Source organism: Salmo salar, chromosome 01 (genome assembly GCF_965601325.2).
Source record: "Salmo salar chromosome 01, fSalSal1, whole genome shotgun sequence".
Lineage (NCBI taxonomy): Eukaryota > Metazoa > Chordata > Actinopteri > Salmoniformes > Salmonidae > Salmo > Salmo salar.
The window spans coordinates 41053831-41064292 of record NC_138291.1 but is presented as its reverse complement, the minus strand read 5'-3'; the positions used below and the strand labels follow the sequence as shown (position 1 = coordinate 41064292).

General features: G+C 40.8%; 1 protein-coding gene across 2 annotated transcripts; it reads left to right on the top strand.

The window, feature by feature from the left end:
- Window positions 1-860: 860 nt before the first annotated feature.
- On the top strand, window positions 861-10441 carry galcb (galactosylceramidase b). 2 transcript variants are annotated; one of them, XM_014194036.3, is made up of 17 exons: window positions 861-1088; window positions 1231-1299; window positions 1429-1492; window positions 1664-1777; window positions 1946-2085; window positions 2203-2241; window positions 2639-2766; window positions 5729-5884; window positions 6609-6733; window positions 7040-7167; window positions 7638-7727; window positions 7816-7905; window positions 8195-8339; window positions 8481-8661; window positions 8883-9046; window positions 9308-9384; window positions 9568-10441. In XM_014194036.3, the coding sequence occupies exons 1-17, from the start codon at window positions 948-950 to the stop codon at window positions 9712-9714; spliced, it is 1998 nt and encodes a 665-aa protein (XP_014049511.2). In that variant the 5' UTR covers window positions 861-947; the 3' UTR covers window positions 9715-10441.
- Window positions 10442-10462: the final 21 nt, after the last annotated feature.

Here is a 10462-nt window from a genome sequence, read left to right as displayed (position 1 = left end):
AAAAGGCACTCATGGCCATCTGTTTTGGACTTGCCCATTAATAAAACATTTCTGGGAAAATGTTTAAAAAAAGAAGCTGTTCATATAAGAATGGACCCATGGCTATTTCTGCTGTGTGTCGTCAGGGCCTCACCTAACTTAGCCCAGCTCAATCTTCTTTGAAGAAAATACTCTTTGTGGCCCGCAAATCCATTCTCCTTAACTGGATAAAAGACCAGCCACCAACAATAAATCTGTGGTATCGTGAGATCTTTAAAGTGTTACCACTGGAAAAAAATGTGTGTAATATTTAGGAACAAGGAAGGAGATTTCTATACAATATGGGATCCCTTTTTGCTATCTCTTTTCCCTAATCTGGCCGATACCATATAAAGTGTAAATATAAAAATTTTATGAATTTATGGGTCAACTGGACTACGGTCGCTTTTTTTGTAAAAAAATAAATATATTATTCTATAGGCCTCTATACTCTGGTAGAGGTATATTACACACTACATCCACACATTTAGCGACAGTCAATGTATTAATGCTATGTAAAGAAAATAAAAAATGATAATGGTAATGAAATTAATAAAAAAAAATATTAAAGTAATGAAAAATGAAGAAAGAGAATGTATAATTATTATGTTCTTGTTTTGGTGTTTGTTGGTTATGTTATGTTTATTGTTACCTTGTTTCTTTTTGGAATACAAATATATGTACATACTATGTACAATTTGTTTATGATGTTGACCTGAAACAAGGAAAATTATTTATTTATATATATATATATCTCCACAGATAAAAGGGGGGGATTTTTATACCCAGTCTCATCAATGTAAGAAAACATAGCAATTCGAAATCATGTCCTTGTGACTGTCACATGATCTAAACAGGGGCGTGGTTATATAACTCGTGAGACTGCAGCGTTAACAGTGCAGTCAGACTTTTTGGAAACATTGATCAGGATGATTTATAAATTATATTTTGCTATCGCCTTGTGTTTTAGTTTGTGTTTTGATCTCTGTATTGCCGAGAGCTACGTTTTGGATGATAAAGTTGGATTAGGAAGAACGTTTGACGGCATTGGTGGTTTGAGTGGTGGAGGGGTAAGTAACTTATCCTAGCTGCTAATACTAGGCTAGTAGCTACTTCCTGGTTCGACTGTACTGTGAACCAATCAATGAAACGAGTGCGTTGCAATTTAAATCGTTTTGTCACTTTTTTGCCACCTTTCCCTTTTCGTTTTAGGCAACATCTCGTCTACTTGTCAATTATGCAGAACCCTACCGCAGCCAGATATTGGACTATCTCTTCAAGGTAGCTGCTACAACTGTATACATTCTTATGTTAGGTCTGAATTCCTCTTATCATGCAAGGTAGCCAGCCAGTAATCTTATCTTGGTGTGAGTTCCATAACAGTATGTAACTTTTATTTTCTGTCTGTAGCCAAACTTTGGGGCTTCTCTACACATCCTGAAAGTGGAGATTGGAGGTGATGCCCAAACCACAGGTAAACATGGAAACGTACTTTATGGTGCACTACTTTGACCAGGACTATTTTGGGATTAGGGTGCCATTTGGGAAGCATTCTTTGTGTTTATCAAGTATGGCAGAGAGTGGCTTTGAGTTACGAATGTAATGTTAGCTGAAGACTAAATGTCAATTCTGTTTTTCCCTCTAGATGGAACGGAACCGTCTCACATGCACTATGAAAATGATGAGAACTTCTTCCGAGGGTATGAATGGTGGCTGATGAGAGAAGCCAAGAAGAGGAACCCCAACATCAGTCTCATAGGTGAGGCTGAAGGAGCAGTAGACCGTTTCATTGCCGCCGTACCCTTTCATCCCTGTATCAAACTAGAACACAAGACAGTTGGAAATATCTGCGACGATTCGACAGATCAGCGTCAGGTGTGGTCTCTCTAACGATAGTCTCTGTTCATGTTTCCTTTTGTAACTGCAGGCTTGCCATGGGCCTTTCCGGGTTGGGTTGGACATGGGAAGAACTGGCCGTATGACTTCCCTGATATTACCGCATCCTACGTGGTGTCGTGGATTTTAGGAGCCAAACACTACCATGACCTGAATATTGATTATGTCGGGGTGTGTATTCAATTCATTGTTGTGTATTGAGAATATTTTAATTGGATACAAACATGATGTATTCATTTACTCTACCCACCTGTTTAAAGTTATGCTGTTGTTTTTATAACTATATAGATTTGGAATGAACGGAACTTCGACAGCAAGTACATCAAGGTTGGTGTTGTCATGTTTTGTGTTCATATTTTACCAGCCATTACCATTACACAATGTGAAATGTCTTAGAAGAAAAAGATGACAAACTGCCACCAACATTTGGTTTTACTGTTGCAGCCATTAGTTAATTTGTTACCGGTGGCCAGTGGCACCTTAATTGGGGAGGATGGGCTCATCGTAATGGCTGGAATGGTATCAAAGGACTGGTATCCAACACAAGGTTTCCATGTGGTTGATACATTCCAGTGACTCCATTCCAGTTATTATTCTGAACTGTCCTCCCCTCAGCAGCCTCCTGTGAATTTAGGGCTATTGGCAGAGAGCGACAGAAAATTGTTCATAAAAATCCGATCAAGATCAGCTGTTTGCATCTGAGAGCATATCATTTGTTACTAAGGTGCTCCGAGAGACATTGGATAAAGTTGGCCTAACCGGTGTGGGCATCATCGCAGCAGACGGCAACTGGGATGTTTCCAATGCCATGGGTATAGACCCGTACCTCAACGACGCTGTTGAGGTAGTAGGGTAAGTAAGGGATAACATGGACCACAACTTGCGCTGAAGTGACACAAAACAGCCTTTGCAACTTCGGCTCACAGCAAATCGCTCTGTTTCCTCCATGGCATGGTATTTCTCACGTGAAGCTGACTGTCACAGGTGTAGTCAATAGCATTCTGTGGGTCTAGAAATGCAATGATCATGCTAAACAAACATGCTCTCAGATGCTTTTGCACTAAAGTAATAAGTTAAAGAACGTGGTATCGTTAAACCCAGATGCCAGTCAAGGTGAATGAAGAACTGAACACACAGGGGTTTACTGTAATGGAGTATGGGTTCTCCATGGGTGTGTCTCTCCTTTCAGTTCCCTGGGTCTGGTATGTTTGCTTCTGGCACGAGTTAGTTATCCTCTTACATCAAGACGTTCCACTAGCGGAACACCTGCTCCAATATCCAATGATAGGCGTGGCGCGAATTACAAATTCCTCAAAAATACAAAAACTTCAATTTTTCAAACATATGACTATTTCACAGCATTTTAAAGACAAGACTCTCCTTTATCTAACCACACTGTCCGATTTCAAAAAGGCTTTACAACGAATGCAAAACATTCGATTATGTCAGCAGAGTACCCAGCCAGAAATAATCAGACACCCATTTTTCAAGCTAGCATATAATGTCACAAAAACCCAGAAGACAGCTAAATGCAGCACTAACCTTTGATCTTCATCAGATGACACACCTAGGACATTATGTTATACAATACATGCATGTTTTGTTCAATCAAGTTCATATTTATATCAAAAAACAGCTTTTTACATTAGCATGTGACGTTCAGAACTAGCATACCCCCGCAAACTTCCGGAGGAATTTGCTAACAATTTACTAAATTACTCACGATAAACGTTCACAAAAAGCATAACAATTATTTTAAGAATTATAGATACAGAACTCCTCTATGCACTCGATATGTCCGATTTGAAAATAGCTTTTTGGTGAAAGCACATTTTGCAATATTCTAAGTACATAGCCCAGGCATCACGGGCTAGCTATTTAGACACCCGGCAAGTTTAGCACTCACCAATATCAGATTTACTATTATAAAAGTTTGATTACCTTTTGTTGTCTTCGTCAGAATGCACTCCCAGGACTGCCACTTCAATAACAAATGTTGGGTTGGTCCAAAATAATCCATCGTTATATCCGAATAGCGACGTTTTGTTCGTGCGTTCCAGACACTATCTGAAAGGGTAAATAAGGGTCGTGCGCATGGCGCAATTTGTGACAAAAAAAATCTAAATATTCCATTACCGTACTTCGAAGCATGTCAACCGCTGTTTAAAATCAATTTTTATGCCATTTTTCTCGTAGAAAAGCGATAATATTCCGACCGGGAATCTCCTTTTCGGCAAACAGAGGAAAAAATCACAAAGACGGGGTCACGCGCCTAAGCCCACAGTCCCTTGATCGGCCACTTGAGAAAGGCGATAATGTGTTTCAGCCTGGGGCTGGGATGACGACATTCAGGTTTTTCCCGGGCTCTGAGCGCCTATGGACGACGTAGGAAGTGTCACGTTAGAGCAGAGATCCTTTGTAAAAGATAGAGATGGCAAAGAAGTTCCAGAAATGGTCAGACAGGCCACTTCCTGTAAAGGAATCTCTCAGGTTTTGACCTGCCATTTGAGTTCTGTTATACTCACAGACACCATTCAAACAGTTTTAGAAACTTTAGGGTGTTTTCTATCCATATATAATAAGTATATGCATATTCTAGTTACTGGGTAGGATTAGTAACCAGATTAAATCGGGTACGTTTTTTATCCAGCCGTGAAAATACTGCCCCTTAGCCACAAGAGGTTTTAAACCACTCTACAATTCTAGAACACTTGGCAAGCAATAAGGAAGTCTGCGTGCTACATTTCATAACTTTGATTGCTCTGTTGTCAGACAAAGCTGAATGTTGGTGGCTTTTTTTTTTTTTTAAATGCCTGAGCTGTCAGAAGAGATGTCTTAAGACAATTACAGTCAATTCCTGATCAATTTAAATTTTGTTTGAAGTGATACTTCAGGATTACTTCCCTAGAGTCAGATGAACTCGTGGATACTATTTTTTTATGTCTCTGCGTGCAGTTTGAAGGAAGTTGCTAACTAGCGTTAGCCCAATGACTGGAAGTCTATGGTAAGTACTAGTAGATACCATAGACTTCCAGTCATTGGGCTAACGCTAGTTAGCGTTGGCTTGCAAAATTACCTTTAACTTCCTTCATACTGGATGCAGAGACATACAAATGTTATCCATGATTTCATCTGACTCTGGGAAAGTAGATAAAAGGCTTCATTGCCATAATCCCGAAGTATCACTTTAAGTGAATTTCAGTACACCAGTACCAATTCAAATAAATTCTTCATTATTCTTCTGCATATCTGAATAATCTTATTTAGTGCATATATTCATGACAGTCTCAAACCACAGCAATATCAGGAGTTGATTCCATACTAATAGAGAATGTGCACACTAGTATGTAAGCTATGTTTATTTCTTGACATTGGCACATGTTAAAGTAAAAGGGCAATGTAGTCAATTGTCCTGAATGGTTCTTCAATACAGGATCACCTTTTCACTTGCCTCTCTTTCTGACTGTCACTGGTTAGCTGCTGCGGTACACTCTGGATAAGAGTGGTTTGGAGAGGGTCAGAATCATAGCCAGTGATAACCTTTGGCAGCCCATAACCTATTCATTGTGTGTCGATCAAGAGCTGGCCGACGCAGTAGACGTGATAGGGTAGGAGAGTTTCTACTTTGTTTCTGAGCTTCTACTGTGTTACAAGATACCACCTCTGTTCAATATACTGCATGCGCTTCTCCCATCTATTTAAAGTTATTCCTCAGAACTACCGTCTGCACGCACAGTGCTTATTTAGCTTATTCTTTTAAGTGTGCCTTTGTTCATCACTTTTTTTTTATAATTCCATTTGTGTGGCCTGATAGGGCCCACTACCCAGGCACCACCACAGTGATAGAGGCCCTGAAGACCCAGAAGAAGCTATGGTCGTCTGAAGACTACAGCACCTTTAACGACGAGGTGGGAGGAGGCTGCTGGGCCCGGATCCTCAACCAGAACTATGTCAACGGACTCATGACTGCGTATGTAGCTAACTGTCGTAGTTACTGATTTCTACTAAAATCATAGCCTCGTGGAACCAGACTGACTCCTGTGCTCACTTTTCATTTCACAACAGAATGTGAGTTTGCGAGATTGGGCTGATTTTAAACAAGACTACTAAAATCAGCCATAGTATTGGAAGGGTGAGAGGGTAGTACTATGATCAACACAGAGATTGATCTTAAGGATTGCCCTAATGCCGGGGTAAGTGACCTGAGCAGTTGGGCAAGTTGAGGCTGCTCTAAGGTTGCCCCATTGGGCAGGTGACTTTGGGATGAAAACCAGGAAACTGCATGAATTCCAGTTTGTAACCTGAGACAAGGTGCAGCTATAAGAATCTGATAGATCAGCGTCCAAAACACACAACCCTCACTCGTATAATGGTAGGTATGGGCTGCGTCCCAAATTGCACCCTGTTTCCTCCCGAGTGGCGCAGTGGTCTAAGGCACTACATCTCAGTGCTAGAGGTGTCACTACAGACACCCTGGTTCGAATCCAGGCTATATCACAATTGGCCCAGCGTCGTCCGGATTTGGCCGGTGTAGGCCGTCATTGTAAATAAGAATTTGTTCTTAACTGACTTGCCTAGTTAAATTATGACCGGAGCCTATGGACCCTGGTCAAAAGTAGTCTGCCATTAAAAGGGTTACCTGTTGTCCTTTTTGTAAAAGAGTGGTCAGTGAAATATCTGTTGTATTGTTTCAGCACCATATCCTGGAACCTGGTAGCCAGTTACTATGAGGACCTTCCCTTTGGGAGAGATGGCCTAATGACCGCAGAGGAGCCGTGGACTGGGAACTATGTGGTGGAATCACCCATCTGGATAACTGGTAACCCACAGCACTTAAATGGATAGTTCACCCTAACATTTTCATTATTGGTACAGTTAACTTGCATACTAGCTACAGATTAGCACAATAATGTTTGCTTAACGTGTCACTGTTTTTGAGTGGTTTATTACTGCTTCACCATTCTGTGAAGCTTCCCCAAAAGTATCGCCAGCTCACGTGGCGACATTAGCGGCCATATCCTGCTACAGTACAAAGCTCACCAACATGTTTTAGACAAGTATGTGACAACTGCTAATGTAAAAAGGACTAATAATTTCATTGACATGAGGTAATATTATCTCCTAGCCCACACCACCCAGTTTAGCCAGCCAGGATGGACCTATCTGCAAACCGTTGGGCATCTGGTACACGGGGGAAGTTATGTTGCCCTGACCGACAGTAACGGAAACCTCACTGTTGTAATAGAAACCATGGTCAGTATTTATCTTCCTATACATTATGCCTGTTAACCAGGATCTTTATTCTGAGTAATGCTGTATAATGTGAGTAAAAGGCTTAATCCTACTGTTGACAGGACACTGCTATGAACACTTTTCTAATTTTGAATAAACAATTATGGTAAAACCCTTTTTTTAAATCTCTGAAGCTTAACTTTTAAGTCTGCTTTTGACTGGGATGGAAACCCGAAGAGGACATTGTTGACTTTCTCTTTCAAATTTAAGCTCTGCTCTCTCCGGAGCCTACAATCTAAGCTTTAGAAAAGCAAAAGGAAGTCTCGTGAGCTAGCAGCTCACTTCTACTTATCTTTCTGCTGATGCAAGGATGGTGTAGCCAGAGTGGTTTGCGCTTGTGGCAACTTTATTATTTCTTATCATATAAACACAAAGCTATCTGACAACTGGGCTATCACCTTCGTTTTTACATTTATTTTTCTTCTGTTCAGACTCATGATCATTCTGTGTGCATCAGACCTCCACTCCTGCCCTTCAATGTCACAGCCCAGAATGTAACATTCCAACTCAAGGGATCTTTTGTGAGTACTGTCGCAATCCCCTGAGACTTTTCTGCCCACTTAATGATTGAGAGGCCACTTTGTCTGAGTACCTGTTTCTCTGTCCTAGGCTTTGATCAAGGAACTACAGGTGTGGCAGTCAAGGTTTGACTTCAAGACTAAAAAGCCGTTCTTCTTCAAGAAATTGAGCCCCTTAAAGGTAAACGTACTCCTCTGACAGAAATAGCTCTGCAATAGGGCACGCCAGCCTCTAAAATATTTTTACAAGATGATATCTGACAGGATGACACCGTCTTTGGATCTTGTTTTTAGAGCGAGTGTTGTACAAAATGATATTACTCTCCCATGACATTTCACATCTCCTCACTAACTTTTTTATGAGAGGTTTTATGATTTTAGGTTGAAGATGTTTTGATGTGGGCATTTTTTTATTTACCACATTGTCATGAGTTTCATGCTTCCTTCCTCCCTCCCTCCCTCTCTGGTAGATTTCTGATGGTTCGTTCACCTTGAGCCTGGATGTTGATGAGGTTTACACTTTAACCACCATATCCACTGGACTGAAAGGGACTTACCCTGATCCACCCACCTCTGGCCCATTCCCTAAAGTTTACTTTGATGACTTTAATGTTGGTAAGTGCATTATAAAGCTAGAAATGTCACTATCTGCCAAAAACAACCTGCAAATGATCTGTAAATTCTAATTAAATAAATGCTTTTGTCTGTCTTGCTCTCGCTTGCTACCTTTCTCCTCTTTTCTCTCTCTCTCTGCAGCCAACCCTTCCTTCTCTGAGGCCCCAGACTTTGCTGACCAGACGGGGGTGTTTGAGTATTACATTAACCTGACGGACCCTGGTCCTCATGTCTTCACTTTGCGCCAGGTGGTCACACAGATGCCTGTTACCTGGGCAACAGATGCTGACCAGACCATCAGCGTCATTGGAGACTATAAATGGTGAGAGGGCAGGGGTCAGGCCTGACGCCAACCCTTATCCTGGAGGGTTGAAGTGTGCACTTTGTAATGTATTGTGTATGTAGTGTTTCAGCAATAGGCCTTAGACTCCTCTGCTCAAATCCACAATGATAGTAATATTACTCTGGTAAGGAAAACGGTTCAGGTCAAGAAAGTGGTCATTTTACTGTGTGTATTTTGTAATGTTGTATACTGTTTTCCAGGCAGAACCTGACAGTGACGTGTGATGTCTTCATGGAGACGGTGAAGACTGGGGGAGTGTTCATCGCAGCCAGAGTGGACAAAGGAGGGCAGTCTGTCCGTAGCGCCAAGGGAGTCTTCTTCTGGGTGTTCGCAGATGGCTCCTACAAAGTCACCAATGACCTAGGTCAGTATTTCAATCATAGACATACACATTAAGGGCTAGTTTCCCCGACACAGATTAAGCCTAATCCAGGACTGAAAACCATGGTCAAAGGATAATCTCCTTTGAAATAACTGTTTAGTCCATGACTAGGCTTGTCTGGGGAAACGGCGCAATAATGTTTATACCTGAGTTTTAAACATGCCTGCTTTTCAGTAAATTATGTATCATTGTAAAGCACAGGGCGTTGATAAAATCAATATGCCAAGTCTTTTTACTCCACAGTTGGCAAGACTGTACTGGCAGAGGGTCTGTCTGGAACGAGAGCGTATGGCTGGCACACGTTAACCCTCACAGTCGAGGTATGTTTACAACTTCAATATCTGAAACAGTACACCAACTATTTTCAGAGAAACTTCATCAAAATGCATTTTTTTCAATTTTGTTTTTCATTTAAATGACTTCCAGACCTTGGTAGGGTGACATATTGTCTGACTATGGGCACATTAGCTATACTAAATGGGGAAACGTTTTTTTTTTTTCAGGGGCAGTATGCCACAGGGTTGCTGAATGGATATCCACTATGGAAGGATGCTGTGGTATTGGGACCAAAGAATGGCTGGGCTGCCATAGGAACACACTCATTTGAACTTGCACAGTTTGACAACTTTGCTGTGGAAGCAAAATTATAATTTTTCTGTGTTTTGTGGTGAATAAACCTTGGTCATTAATTTATTGGCACAATTATGCCTTTGAGCCCTTAAATGTGATTGTGTGTAAAATGAGAATGGTGGTGTTTTTTAATTCCAGAAATATTTTTTAAAGGGATTAATTTGGATTCAGTGCTATTTCATTAACAATCAAACATTGGCACAAATATCCATACTTTCTATTGTTATTTTGTGTGTGTGCATGCAGAGACGGAAGAGGAAGCGAGAAATCTCACTGGCTCCTATACAGTCAATGAACTAAGTTGACCAGACCCAGTTGCTATTGCATTGGTTTCTATGGGATAGCCACCCCTTAGACCAGAACTTGTCAACGGCCTGAGTAATAGTTACATAATTTAGCAGAGAGTCTTATCAACAGACTTTTCACCTAGTCTGCTCGGGTTCATACCAATGACCTTTCGGTTACTGGCCCAACGATTTTTAACTGCTAGGCTACCTGTTAGTAAGACCTCATTTATCCACCATCTTAAGTGCAAACCTTCGCTTTAAATATTGTTACATGCCTAGTATTTCCCCAGAAATATGGTGAAATTACTCAAGTTTGGATCTGAGAATTACTGTGATGGAATTACTTTTCTGTTAAGCCTTTTTTGTCTTTCCACTGATAAAATAATCATTGCCTAATGACTGTAAATATAGATTATTAATTGTCATAACTCTTTACATTAAAGAGAAGGCATATTTTGAACCGGGCTCTATTTTTTTGTGC